The sequence below is a fragment of the Pipistrellus hanaki genome, assembly GCF_964339955.1.
Source record: "Pipistrellus hanaki genome assembly, chromosome: 5".
Taxonomy (NCBI): Eukaryota; Metazoa; Chordata; class Mammalia; order Chiroptera; family Vespertilionidae; genus Pipistrellus; species Pipistrellus hanaki.
In genome coordinates, this window is record NC_140507.1 from 31,851,490 (window position 1) to 31,865,993 (window position 14,504).

The 14,504-nt window shown below is 53.0% G+C and overlaps 1 protein-coding gene across 5 annotated transcripts in view; it reads right to left on the bottom strand.

Annotated features, from left to right (window-relative positions):
* LOC311623967 (uncharacterized protein) overlaps window positions 1–14,504 on the bottom strand; it is a 121,393-nt gene that overhangs the window by 47,727 nt on the left and 59,162 nt on the right. Inside the window, exon 4 of one of the 5 annotated variants that reach the window (XM_084886683.1) lies at window positions 5,278–5,671. The exons of 2 other annotated variants lie outside the window; for them this stretch is intronic. In XM_084886683.1, the coding sequence (XP_084742809.1) occupies window positions 5,441–5,671 (231 nt within the window). In that variant the 3' untranslated portion in view covers window positions 5,278–5,440. Of the gene's footprint in view, window positions 1–5,277; window positions 5,672–7,920; window positions 12,151–14,504 lie in introns of those variants that run through there. 2 more of the 5 variants (XR_014795232.1, XM_084886684.1) reach the window with 2 other exon arrangements.

Consider the following 14,504-nt stretch of genomic DNA (forward strand, 5'->3'; position numbering starts at 1 on the left):
TCAATAGTACAACGATTGAAATTTCTATTGAGAAACAAATTTTTTAAACTTATAATGCCACTTCTTCAAAATAGACTCGCCCAGGACATGGTATTTTGTAGAAGAGCCACAGTCCAGGGGCCAAAGAGCCGTATGTGGCTCTCGAGCCACAGATTGCCGACCATGGATTGCCGACCAGGGAATGAGGCTGTGGCAGGGAGGGGGTTGCTCAGGGAAACCAAGCCTTGTGGACACATCTTCCATATACTTAGTCCCAGAAACACTTGCACTGTGATCCCCTCTTGGAGGAATGGGCCCTTGGTGGGGAAGGAAAGGCTGAGGGAAAGAATGATGAGGAAATGGAACATGGGCAAAGGTCAGTTGCACATGCTCTGCCAAGCTCAAGAAATATTGTTCTCTGACCTTGAACATGCAGAGTGAATGACAGATGGGCTCCCGCTTGCGGGGTGGTGGTGAGGGGTGGTGGTGGTGGGGGGGGGGGTGGTAATTCTGCATGAAGGTGCCTGGATAGACCCCAATCTCAAGCCCTGCCCATCAGAAGGTCCACCTGGTTTTTTCAAGAGTAGCTTCACCTATGGGCAGAGGGCTGGGTAAAGGGACCTTTCCAGCTCCGCCAGAGCCCAGCCCTTACGGAGGAAAAATGGATTGGGGTGACTGGCCCCCTGTGGCTTCTAAAAGGGGGCGTGGCAAAGACTTCTAGTGGGTGGCTTTTCCAGATAAGGATGGCTGGGGGCGGTGTGAAGCCAGGGAGAGTGGAATGAGGAGGGATGGAAGCAACCCAAAGCAAACAGGAACTGCTTCTGACTTCTCTGTCCTTCAACCTCATCCCTGACAGAGTATGTTGAAGAGGGTACGTTGAAGTCCCAGGTACCTATGGAAACCTCAAGTTCTAATATGCCAAAGTTCACCACCAAAAAAAAGTTACCAGAATTGGAGAGGAATTCCTCTCCTCACCCACTCTCCAGAGCCACGCTGGAGCTCTGAGCCCCTCCAGCTCTTCTTATCCCAGGAGTCCTAACCAACTGGGACCAACTCCTTAGAGCATCCTGCACCCCTCCTCATCATAATGGAGCTGGGTCCTGAAGGAGGAGTGTGGGAGAGGTCAGGACCGTGAGCTGTCCTCCCCACACCCCACCAGGGACGTCAGCCTGTCCCTAACAGGAGAAACAGTCAAGTCTGCCTGCTCACCTAGGAGTGACAGCAGCTGACACTAACTCAGCGGAACAACATCAGTTTAATCCGAGCCAAACTTGGGCATAATCATTTAAGTTCATTCCAAGAGTTTCAGTCTAAGCACCGAGTGAAGGCGGAGGCTCTTGGCTGAGGCAGCTCGGAGGCCATGGAAGTCTGTTTTTTACGGGCTGTGATGATATCATTGTCATCGAGAAGCACTTTTCAATGGCAACGTGAGGCTCAGTCATACCAGCGAGAACTCCTGCCAAGTCTACAGATATTCAAAGGCGTTTCTGGGTACGTACAGGGTTTCCTTGCTTCCTCCAAAGGTGTCACTTTCATTGGGCTGGTTTACTCATTCCGCTCACTTGGCAACAGGAGGAAGGCTGCAGGCTAATACACTAGCTGCCATACAGAGGCTCAGGGTGCGGGAGATCTTTAGGGGACACAGATGCAAACTATCCCTTCTTAGGGATGAGAGCTTTCTTCCTCAGATGGGGACTGAGACAGGAGTGAAGTCCTAGGAAAAGCCCAGGGCCTGGTTGGGGTGCAGTCCTTGCCTCTGGGAGTGATGTCCCCTGGCTAGTGGAGCTGGTCATACCCAGGCTGTCATTCTCTGGAGCCGTTTGGTCCTTCACAGTTTGCACAGAACCCCAAATCCCTGTATCGGTGGGGATCAAGGAGCCCTGCTGGAGCATCCAGGGAGCTTTGTCTCTTCCAGAGGCAATGCTCTTTCTTAACTTGGGCAAGAGGAACCCTCCACTGGGAGGTTGTCTGAAACGCATCAGAACACTGCACCAACCTTCCCCCACTTGTACCAGTGGTCGGTCACGGGGGCAGGAGCCTGGGGAGGGAGAGTGGGGAGCTGGTGACCTCTCTTTTCCAGGAGCGGAAGTTCTGGGAAGAGGGAGACTTGTCTTTGTCAGCCAGGACTCCCTGGTGAGGCCAAGTCTCAGCGGCACAAAGGAATAGTGCGTTGGCCACATGGTTTTCTTAGCTCCAGGCAGCTCCCCAGAGACCCCGTTCTGATGACTTTCTGGGGGTGGCGAGTTGGAGAAGAAGCCTCCACTTCTGCAGGCTCCGTGGAGAGAGTCTATGTAGTTTAATTTCAACGGGGGAAATACTGACGGCAATTAAGCCAGGACATGGGGACCGAGCAAGAGGAAAGACAGATGTTCAGCTCGCCATCGCTTATCTAGCGCCACGAGCTCAGAAAGAGGCAGAATGGGAAGGACCTCAAAGCCTGGCTGGGTCATGATAACATAGTCCTCGGGTGCCCACCAGGACAAGGTGCCAAGCACTGCCTACGCACCGTGACACCGGCACACACCACAGCCCCGGCTTCACGGGCCAACCGGAGCTCAGCCGGCATAAGGCGTTTGCCTGAGATGACTCAGCTGATCTGTATGGGGCCTGGATTCCACCCCACAGCTGTCTGTGCCCAGAACCCAGACTGCTTCCACAACATCAGAGGAGGAAACTGAGGCCTGGGGAGGAAGACTGGCAGAGCTTGCCCGGGAGCAGGGCACTAGCACCTCATGCCAAGAAAGCCTTTGGAGACACGGGGAGAAGGCAGCAAAAGCCACAGCCGCTCTGGGCTCCGTGCAGGACCCGCCCCTGCCTTCAGCACTCCCGACCTCCCACCCCGGGGGACTGCCTCTGCAGCCAGAGCCCCAGAGCCCCAGGGGGGTAGGGTTTGTCTTGGTTCTCATAGGGGAACGCCCGCCTATGCCCTGGAGCCACCTGCAGTGTGGAGGAGCCTGGCCCCCAGGAGGGCGGCGCACAGACCGCCTGTGACTTGGCCTCAGTGCAGGGGCGGCTCAGCCACACCAGTCTGTGTGTGAACCCGCTCCAGGGAACTCTGGCCTGTCAGCCCTTATCTCAGCTCCAGGAATGGAAGAGGACTTTCCAGCTTGCCTGTCTGAGCCATGCGGCCAGAGTGCTCCCGTTCCGCTCAAAACCAGACCCTTGTGGGGTCCCCGGGTCCTCAGAGGTCTGGACTCTGGCGACTGTACCGGCCAGAACCATTTGGGGTGCATCCCTAACCCCCAGTCATGTGGTTGGGGCCCCTCTGTGGCTGTCGGGCGTCAAATCCTGGCTGCTCGGTCCCCGAGAAAACAGCACTCCTGAGCGCGGGCTGGCTGCTGCCCCACATGGGTGGGCGCTCAGCCTCGCTGGCAGGCTCTCCTCGAAGGCTTGCCCCGCCCTGCCCTCCAGCCCCAGCTGAGAGGCGGCGGGTGGGGCCCTCGCTTCTATCTCTGGCCAAATGCCTCGCGTGGGCCTGGGTTCCTTCTTGGTTCCTGCCCTCTGCTTTTCCTTAGAAACCAGGTGGCTGCAGGGCATTCAGTTCTGCCACCTCTTCTCATCAGGCTCTCAGTCGGAATTAGGGCAGGACCAACGAGCGCTCCCACAGCAATCAACTCCTCAGCCACACCTTTGCTGGGAGACGTGAGAGGATGTGCCAGGATCTCCCATCAGGAGTGAAGTAAGACAGTGTTTCCCAACCTTCTCTCATGATGAGAATCACCTGGTGGAGTTGTTAAAACACAGATTCCTGAATCCCAACTAAGAAGTGCTAAACTAGAATTTTTGAGAACATATAGGTAAAATTGCATACCTAACTTAGTGCTCTGTATATAACATCTGTCTTAGAGCACTAGTTAAGTATACAATTTTACCTATATGTTCCCAAAAATTCTAGTTTAGCACTTTTTTTTTTAAAATATATTTTATTGATTTTGTACAGAGAGGAAGGGAGAGAGATAGTTAGAAACATCGATGAGAGAGAGTCATCGATCAGCTGCCTCTTGCACACCCCCTACTGGGGATATGCCCGCAACCAAGGTACATGCCCTTGACCGGAATCGAACCCGGGACCCTTCAGTCCCCAAGCCGACGCTCTACCCATTGAGCCAAACTGGTCTCGGCATAGTTTAGCACTTCTTAGTTGGGATTCAGGAATCTGTGTTTTAACAACTCCACCAGGTGATTCTCATCATGAGAGAAGGTTGGGAAACACTGAAGTAAGGGGCCGAGGCCACGTGAGTCCTGGGGTGGGGGTGGGGAGGAGGGTGTACTAGGAAGGGACCGTGCGGACACAGTGGTGGTGTTTGGGGGTCTGGGGTGGACAGGGAGGAAGTCGTTGTGCCAGAAGAGCTATTACTTTTTCTAAAATGAAGAACACATCAAGGAGTCCTGTCCCGTCGGCCACCCTGGTGCAGCGGTGGGCTGGGTGGGGGCCGCTGACCGTGGCTGCTCAGACGAAGGACTCCTCTCCCAGTGCTCCCTCTTGGCTTGCCAGGGTGGGGAGAGGAGCTGGATGTGAGGGTGCTGAGAACCGTGGTGAGGGCCGAGCTGGCAGGTGTGGGAGTCTGGCAATCCCTGGGGGTGGGGCAGAGGGGAGGGCCTGAAGGGACGTGCAACTGTCCAAGACTCAGAACAGCCTGGTGACTGTTCATCCCCACCCGTCTGCCAGGAACTGGCAGCAGCCGGAGCTCCCAGCCCAGGTGCCCACCTGGCCCCTCTCCGGGGACCTGCCTCAGACCACTCAGAAGGACCCCCTTTTGGTCTCTGGCCACACTAAGACACATGCATTGTGGCCCGAAGCCCTCCCTCATGGGCAACACACCCAGGCAAAGCCTCACCATCCAGTGCCCGTCCCCTTCCTGTCTGCTACTCCCCACGTGGAGGAGGTGCCCAATCTCTCCCGCCAGACAGAAAACCCCCAGGGGCAAGGAGTCATTTCCTGCATCTCCTCACAGTGCTCAGGCAGGCCCGGTGCTCCAGAGCATCTCTTGCAAAACCCTGGGCCTGCAAAACCCTGCAGTCAGCATCTGTTCACCGGCTCTGCCCACTGCCCACCTGGCTTCTCCGAGTCCTCCCCTGGGGACGACCGAGGCTGGACTCCGGGGTGCAGGGCGCAGACTGAGAGGCAGGGAGGGAGGAGAGCGGTAACTAGCTCTGCTCCCGCAGGAGAGCCAAGGGTGAAATGGGCCACGTCCAGCCGGCAGCCAGGGCCAAAGATCCCAGAACAAGGGCTGCTGTGTCCCACGGCACACAGCAGGCACAACCCGCCCGTCTCCCTCAGCAGGACTGCTAGAGATGGGAGGCTGGGCCGTTAGCTACTTTCTTTTATTAAAAATGTACACAAATAAATAAATAAATAAAAATTCAGTTGTACAGAGTGAGACATACGGATGAGTAAATAGAAACATTCATGAAAGCCACCTGTAGCACACCACCCAGAAGTAATCAGGCTGATAAATTTTTAGAGACTCGGGTGCAAATATAACTTTTCAGCCCTGTGCACATGTCCAGGAGCTCTGTCCCGGGCAGACACGGGCGTGGCTCTGCAAGTGATGCCTCTGCTGAGTACACCGCAAGCAGGAGTCTGTTCCCCGGGCCCTGGCTTGGGGCCCCTCCTCGGCCCCAGGTTTCTCTGTGCCCAGATACTGTGCAGAGGTTGGCATCCCAGAGTCCAAAGGGCCAGCTGTGCAGGCTGCAGAGGCAATTGAGAGTAGATTAGGAGGTGCAAAGGCCCTTTCTCAGGACCGAGGTGTCTCCTGGGATATGGACCCTTCAGTGCTGAAACTGAGAAAGTCCTGGGCAAACCTGGGCAAGTTGGCCACCCTGCTGGGAGGGCCAAAGGCCTTGTCCCTCCCGTGCTGCCCACAGGCCCTCTTGCTGGGCCTTAGATTCCCCAGGCCTCACCATGCAGTCCAGGGAAAGAGAGGAGGAAGGGAATGAATAAGGCAGAAAGAGTCATCACCTGAAGGCAGGGGCCAAGTGAAATCCGATTGTCCAGGGCACCAGGCATGCAGCCGTGGAGGGGCTCCAATACTTAGCTGCCTGCCCCTCCAGCCTTGAAGCGACTCCTGAGATTCTGGGTCGAGTCCTCAGAGGTTAGGATCTAGCCCAGTGGTTCTCAGCCTTCCTAATGCAGATCCTCATGTTGTGGTGACCCCCAACCATAAATTATTTTCGTAATTGCTACTTCATAGCTGTAATTTTGCTACTGTTATGAATTGTAATGTAAATATCTGTGTTTTCCGATGGTCTTAGGCGATCCTGCTAGAAGTTCTCAACCTGTGGGTCGCTGCAGTAGAGCCTAAGACCATCGGAAAACACAGATATTTACATTACGATTCATAGCAACAAAAATAATTTTATGGTTGGGGGTCACCACACCATGAGGAACTGTATTAAAGGGCCGAGGCATTAGGAAGGTTGAGAAGCACTGCTAGCCGGTCCTTGGAAAGTGCAGGGTCTCCAGGTGGGAAGGGCTCAGCCTCCCAAGGCCTCCTACAGCCCGGGGGCAACCAGCCTTACACCTCCCTCCTCCGCGTCCACCCCTCCTGGGCTTCCTGCCCAGCTCCTCTCTGCCTCCAGCGGGGAGCAGCAGAGGGGAGAAGAGGAGGCGGGACAGGCTGAGTGGAGTCAGGGGCAGGCAGGTGGGAGGGGGCCTGGGCAGGAGGACCTCTCTGACAGCGGCTGGCACATCCCGACTGTGGTCTGGCCCCACACCCTGTCTATGCCTGAGGATGAGTCCCTTGGATAACCCAGAGGAGTAGGCAGAGTAGTGGTCCACGGTGGGATAAATATGTCCACATCCAAGCTAGTGAACAAAATAAGCTGATGAACAAAATAGAAACAGAGACACGAATACATGGAACAGACTAACAGCTGGGGGGTGGGGGAGGTAAAAAGGGGGTTGGGAAGTGGGGAGGGCTGGATGAAAGAAGGTGAAGTGATTAGCTAAAGAATATATATGCATAAACCATAGACACAGACAATGATGATGGCCAGAGGGAAGGGTGGAGGGGCGGGGGCTGGGTGGAGGGAAGCAAAGGGGGAGGGGTAATGGGGGCAGGGGGGGGGGGATGAGGACATTTGTAATGGTGTCAACAATATAAAAAAGAAGAAAAAAATGTCCATATCCTAATGCATAGAAACTGAACATGTTATGTTAGGTGGCAACCGGGAATTAAAACTGCAGATAGAATCAATAGGTAATCTTAAAAAAAAAAAAAAAAAAAGATTATCCTAGATTATCTGTCTGGGTCCAGAAGGATCTGAACCAGAGAGATAGAAATGTGTAAGAGACCCGGCCAGCCTTGTCTCGCTGGCTTTGAAGGTGGAGGAAGGCGCCACAAGCCAAGGCATGCAGGCAACCCCTACAGCTGGAAAGGGCAGCGAAGCAGATTCTCAGCTCGAGCCTCCGAAAGGAATGCAGCTCTGCTGACACCGTGACGTTAGTCCATCAAGACCCACTTTGGATTTCTGGCCGACAGAACTGTAAGATAACAGATCTGTGCTTTAAGCCGCTAAGTGTATGGAACAGCAGCAATACTGAGAAAACACCCAGGGGACGCAGCTGCCCCACATCCCTTGGCTGGAGTGGGTCTCTCAGAGCCCCACCATCCCTCCATGAGAGGCCGTTGTGTCCCGGGAGGCACTGAGATCCGGAGCCAAGGGCAGGTCCAGGACAGAGCTCTGCTGGACGTGTCTGTAGGAAACGGCAGCCCCAGAGCCCACCCTGCAAACCTGCCAGGGTGCTGGCGCTGATTCACGCTGGAGGGCTGCCCTGAGGCCAGGCCACTCCGCACAGCCGGCCAGGGCCTGCAGTGCTTGGCATAAAACTCCCAGGGCAGGGCTCTCCGTCCTTTCCACACGTCCATCACACAGCACTGCCAGTCCCTGGCCTCACTGAGGGGGTCCAGTTGACCTCAGGAAATACTAGGACTAGACGGGGGGAAAGGTGAGAGGACAAATCACTAAGTTGGAGGTCAGTCAAATCGGCCTGCTCTGTCACGCACTAGCTGTGTAGCTTTGAAGAAGCCACTAGACTTCTCGTAGCCTCAGTTTCTCCATCTGTACAACAAGCATAACAGCCTGACTTACCTGCCTCACAGGGTGTGTGTCCTGGGTGACATAACACCTGGGAAAACATGGTGCTGCACAGATTGAGATGCTGTTGTGAGTAAACAGTAGCGGTCACAGCTCCCCGTGCCTTTGGATGGAGTGAGTGATCGCATATGTAGGGTGAGGGCAGACTCCTCTGTCCTGTGGCAGGCACGAGCTGCAGCCCGGCCAGGAGCGGAGAGAGACCTGACTTTCTAAGCCGCTGCCTCAGAGCTCACAGCGGACGTGAGCCGGAGCCACCCTGCAGCCTGCAGGAAGTCCTCCCAACCACCACAGACTAGCTTTGCACCTTTTTTTTTTTTTTTTTTTGGCTAAGAAAAAGATTTATAGAGATTCTTTTGCATTAAAATAGCCCCTTTGTTCCCAGAACACTCCCAGTTTTACAGGGGAAAGGTGGAACATGAAACTATGCACAGTACAACTCCAACCTAACAAATATAGGATGTTTAACTTTGTCTGCGATACCTTCTGGAAGAAATACATAAGAATGCTAATGGGTATTGCTTTTGGTGGTGGGGTTAGGTGATTATATTTCCTTCCTTGTATTTCTATAATTTAAAAATGCAACATAATGCTATAATTACTTTTATCATCAGAAATATATATATATATATATATAAATGAAAAGTACCAGGGACTTCCTTTTGTGGGGCCACAACCTGGGCTTGAGGAGTCATCTGAGTTGGTTCTGCACAGGGGGGCGGGAGGGTCCTGGCCCTGGCCCTTGCCGCAGGACCTTGGAGACCCCTCCTCTCCCTCCCTGGCCTCGGGTGGCCTGTGAGACCGGATGCTGGACAAGACTTTCTCTAGGGTCCTTGGCCTTCATCTCCTCCATCCCTGCCCCCTGCTCAGCTCCCAGCGGCTTCTCTGTTCCTGGAGAACGCCTTACTGAGGCCTGCGGTGAAGACCACCGCCTCCCTTATCAGCCTGCACTTCTCAGAGCCCTGCCCTTCCGTGAGAACAAAGCCTGGCCAAATCCTGTGCGGCCTGCTGGCCTGCCATGACCCCTGCTTCCCTCTACGTGTGCATAACAATACCACCGTTTATTGTTAACTCCAGGTCACAGGGCGGTTTAAGTGCCCTCGTTTAACTCAGGTAACAGCAACCGCATAGACTAAAACGTGAGCAGTAACCCCTGGAGGTGTGCAGTGTGGTGACCCTCATTGAGCCTCTCTTGCCTCTGAGGGATGTGTTGTTATACCCATCGCACCGATAACGGAGGCTCAGAGAGGTCAAGTTAACTCACCCACCGTCATACGGTGAATGTGTGGCACCGCTAGGACTTGATCTGTAAGTCAGTTCAGTCCAAGCCCAGTGTTTTTTTTTTATTCTCAGGGAGGTGTCTTCAACTCCCACCTTCCAGCGCTAGAGGACCAGGACAGTGTGTGCTGAGTTGAACATACAGGGAGCACCCAGGGAATGTCTGGTGGTGGTGGTGGTGGTGTTCACAGTGAATGTAACCAGTGTTTATTATTCTATCAACAAGCCTTCCAAGACTGTCTGGGGGCTCTGGGGAGCAGGAACAGGCTTATTATGTTCACTGCTATACTCCAGGACCAGGCAGTGCCTGACCCAGAGTACATGCTCAGTTCATGACCCTGAATTTATGACTGCTCATTCAAATAATAAAACAATGTAAACAATGTGAACTGACATCTATGGGGTGCCTACCCCAAGCCAGCTCTCAGGGAGTCTCCCGGAGAGCTGAAGAGAAATATAACACTGGTGACAAGGTTACCTCGTGGAGTTTTATGTAAGAAGAGTATTTGTGTTGCCCTGGTCGGTGTCCCTCACTTGGTTGGTCACCCTCCTGTGCACTGAAAGGCTGCCGGTTCAATTCCCAGTCAGAGCACGTTCCTGGGTTCTAGGCTCAATCTCCGGTTGGGGTGCATGCAGGAGGCAGCAGATCGATGTTTTTCTCTCACATGGATGTTTCGCTCGCTCTCGCTCTCTTTCACCTTCCTCTCTCTCTCTCTCTCAAATCAATAAAAGATACCATTTTATTTACATTTTTATATGTTCTTTTTAAAATCTTCATTGTTGAAAGTATTACATAGGTTCATATATATATATGTGTGTGTGTGTGTGTGTGTGTGTATGAACCTATGTAATATATATATTTAAAAGTATTTGTGTAGCCGAAACCCGTTTGGCTCAGTGGATAGAGTGTCGGCCTGTGGTCTGAAAGGTCCCGGGTTCGATTCTGGTCAAGGGCACGTACCTTGGTCGCGGGCACATCCCCAGTGGGGGGTGTGCAGGAGGCAGCTGGTCGATGTTTCTCTCTCATGGATGTTTCTGACTCTATCCCTCACTCTTCCTCTCTGTAAAAAATCAATAAAATATATAAAAAATAAAAAAAATAAAAGTACTTGTGTAAAGGTTGTGAAAACACCAAAGAAAGATGACCTTCTGGGGTTGGAGCCTTCTGGTGTTGGAGGCCTTGCCAGAAGCTATCACCATTACAATTCGGACACACTGACTGCCAAAGCACAGAACCCTAATTTTCCATCTGCATCCATAGATCTGTCTGTTCAGAACACATCTGGATGCTTTTGTTGCCTCTCCAGACTGGATAACCAGAATGCTGAGGGCTCTGCGACAATCGTGGAGACTGGTGAGTTCAGCTTGGAGAAGGAAACCGAGGGCCATCTCTAACACCTGATGGGCTTCAGGGGGCAATAGCCCTGGGCACCCCCTGAGGAGACCTCTCTCTGGAGATGAACCAGAGAAGTGGGGAGCCTGGTAGGCTGCCTCTCCAAGACCTGATGAGGCCTCACTCCCTACAGCACAATCTTGCTCAATAGCGAACGCTTAGTAACTGTCCTCCATGGCTCATTGCAGGCTAGGGAAACCATGGTGGATAAAACAAGCTTGCAACCTTAGAAAACGCCTTTCCCCTAGGGACAGTCAGGGAAGCCTCATCCTGTGGCCGGAGACTCCTTATTACGCACCCTGTCCCAGCCACTGCTGAAGGCTTTCATTTTCCTGTTTTTATCCTGAAGGGGCCGGGCATGATGCAGATAATCAACAATTGGCATCTCTGCAGAGGAGTCCTGGGGTGGGAACTCCAGCTGAATCAATGTGCTATGGGGCCAAAGGGGGCTGGGTCTCAGGCCCAGTCATTGGCATGTGTCCTCTGCCCTGCAGATCCCTTCAAGTCCAGACAGGCCACCACCATGGCGTCTTCCAGCCCCCTTTCCACAAACACTGATTGACCTTCGCAGGTTGTCCTGACAGGTCAAAGGATGCCCTCCAACCCTAAATTCATACCAGTCCTTGTCTTCCGTTCCTCCAAGGCTCCACTGGCTACAGTGACAGCTGTGGATCAGCAAACAGTGTGACTCTTTTTTTTTTTTAATATATTTTATTGGTTTTTTACAGAGAGGAAGGGAGAGGGATAGAGAGTTAGAAACATCGATGAGAGAGAACCATCCATCAGCTGCCTTCTGCACAACCCCCACTGGGGATGTGCCTGCAACCAAGGTACATGCCTTTGATCAGAATCGAACCCGGGGCCCTTCAGTCCACAGGCTGATGCTCTATCCACTGAGCCAAACTGGTTTCGGCAGAATGCACTTCTTACTGTGAAACAACGCTTGCAGAAAAATGCACAGAACATATATCCAGTTTAATTAAGTACAAAATATGAAGCAAAGATTGTGTATAACCACCACCAGGTCCAGAGATAAAGCAAAGCCTACTGTGAACCCCTGTGCCCTCCTCCCAATCACAACCCAGCCCTCCCTGCGGTCACGACTAAATTGACTTTTGTGATAATTTCTGTTGTTTATATGTTGCATCTTCTGCCTGCATCCTTACACAATACAGCCCAGGATTGCCAGCTGTTAAACTTTCCATGAAAGGGATTATGTGCATATTCTTTTGTGTTCCATAATGTTGATGAGAGTTCTCATTATGTCAGTATTTCTATATCATATCACAGTACTGCGCTGTTCCATTCGTTTTCACTGCAGAGACATCGCACAGGGTATTTGTATTCTCCAGGGGTGGTGAGCAAGCATCTGGACTCCTCCTGGTGCTGTGCCATGTGGGTGTCTGGTGCGCGGGGTAAGAGTTTGGTTAGGGAACATTCTGAGGAGTGGGGCTGCTGGGTTATAGGGTATATGCATTTTCATCTTTACCAGATCACTTATACTTTCTTTTTTTTTAAATTCTCTCCAAGGATATTTTTTCCATTGATGCTTAGAGAGAGTGGAAGGAAGGAAGAAGGGGGGAAGAGAGCGAGAGAGATAGAGATAGAGAAAGAGAGAGAGAGAGAGAGAAAGAGAGAGAGGGAGAGAAAGAACCATCAATGTGAGAGAAACACATCAACTGGTTGCCTCTTGCACACACTCCTACCAGTTCTGGAGATAGAACCTGCAACTGAGGTATGTGCTGCTGGCCAGGCATCAAACCAGAGACCCTTCAATTTGTGGGCCGATGCTCTAACCACTTAGCAAACCGGCCTAGGGCCACTTATGTACTTTTTAATTATGAAAATGTTTCTCAGGGAAGGAGTGCTATAACACACCAGCATTGTCAGGAGCAGAGAAATGAGACATGCCTGCCCCTACAGCCTGACTGGCCCACCCTCTGTCCTCAGAACCTCACCCCTTCCCCGTAGCCCAGCCGCCCTCTCCCTCCTCTGGCACCCGTGGGTCAGGCCTCCTCAGCAGCAGGCTCTGCTTTGGCCTCTGTTCCTCAGTCATGAAGTTGGATGGGGTTGGGGGTGAGAGGAGGTTGAGAATGAGGAAGTGGAAACCAAACACAAGGGCCACAGAGAAGTCTGGTCCACAGACCTCAGTGCTGCAGCGGCACACGCTGTGGGACGGGAGCATGCAGGCTGCCTGGGGAGCATGCCCAGCAGGCGCCTGGCCCACCCGTGCTGAGGTGTGCTACTGGGCAAACCGCCACTTTGCACTAGGCTCCTGCACATAAGTTACTCCGTGCAATCCTCACCCCAAACCTGTGAGGTAGATATTGACATCCCCATGTCACAGGCACAGAGACAGAGTAACTGGCACTATATTACATCCAGTTAATAGCGTGGGATCTGGCCCAGCCTGTGTGACCTCAGTGGTGGGCCTATGAACCAGGAGATCAGGGCCATGCCCGGGTTGTGGGCTCAATTCCCAATGGGGGCCGTGCAGGAGGCAGCCAATCAATGATTCTCTTGCATCATTGATGTTTCTATCTTTCGCTCTCTCTCCCTTCCTCTTTGAAATATATATATTTGATATATATAAGATCAGTTAGGTACTTTTTTTTTTTTTTTTTTTTTAAATCCTCACCAGTGTTTAAATCGTGTGTAAATTGTGTCTTCCCTACTTTCTGGTCTAACTGTAGACCAGTTACCTTTCTTTGACCTCAGTCTCCTCATCTGTAGAATGGGCTAACTGACCCACAGGGCTGTTGAAAGAGTTAAAGGAGATAATGTATAGAAGGAGCTTCTTAGTAGAGTGCCTGTCAAAGGAGGAATGAGCAGAACTATGAAATGGGAACCACGGAGTTCCGAGGCGGACGGCCAGGACTTGGGGGAGCAGGAGGGCAGCTCCTCTTGGCAAGCTGGGACCAGGTCACCAAGCTGAGGGAGCTGATCCGGTGCTCTGAGAGGACTCGGTCAGCGGTGTACTGGCCACATGAACTTTGAAACTTGGGCACCAGGCAGTCCTGCTCCCCTGCCACCTCTGCCCCGAGCTCTCTACCTCACTGGCTGCTCAGACGGCAGTGATTTGTGACGGGGCGCAGCTGGGTCCTGCACGTGTGGAGCTCCTGCCCAGCTTCAGAGCTGGTCTCCAGGAGGCGGCATGGGCAGGCGGCAGCAGCGGCAGCCAATGGGCAGCGAGCCTGTTGCTAAGGTCACTGGTGAGCCTTATTTGGCGACATCCAGCTGACCCTGCGTTCACCTCTGAGAACCCTGGGAAACGCCAACCACAGCTGTGAAATGAACGTCTCAAAACCACAACTGCATTTCCTTTGAGAAAAGATTCGGCCCTCCTCTCCAGCCTGCCTCTTGGCAAGCTGGGACCAGGCCTTTTGTGCAATACCTTGCAACCTCCAGAGAGAGAAGCCTGGGCAGGCCTGGGCAGGGTTCTTGCACAGGCGGCCTCGGGACCCAGCAAGGACCTCTGCTCTCACCCTGCAGCTGCTGACCCCTGCCCAGGCCTCCCCGCTCACACCCGAGTGTTCCTGACCTCACTTCCTGCAGCCTTGGGAAGAGGCTGGTATGAGGAAGACCCGCCGCACGCAGGGAGGAAGTGGGCCTGCTCAGGCCTCACCATTTGCACCAGCCACACGGCTTCGGTGCAGCCTGCAGCTCAAACGGTTGGCGATTTCAGTTTTTCACCTCCTTTTGGGGTATCTTCCAGCTTAACACTGAGTAAGTGAATTCAATGTTGCCCTCACCCCGA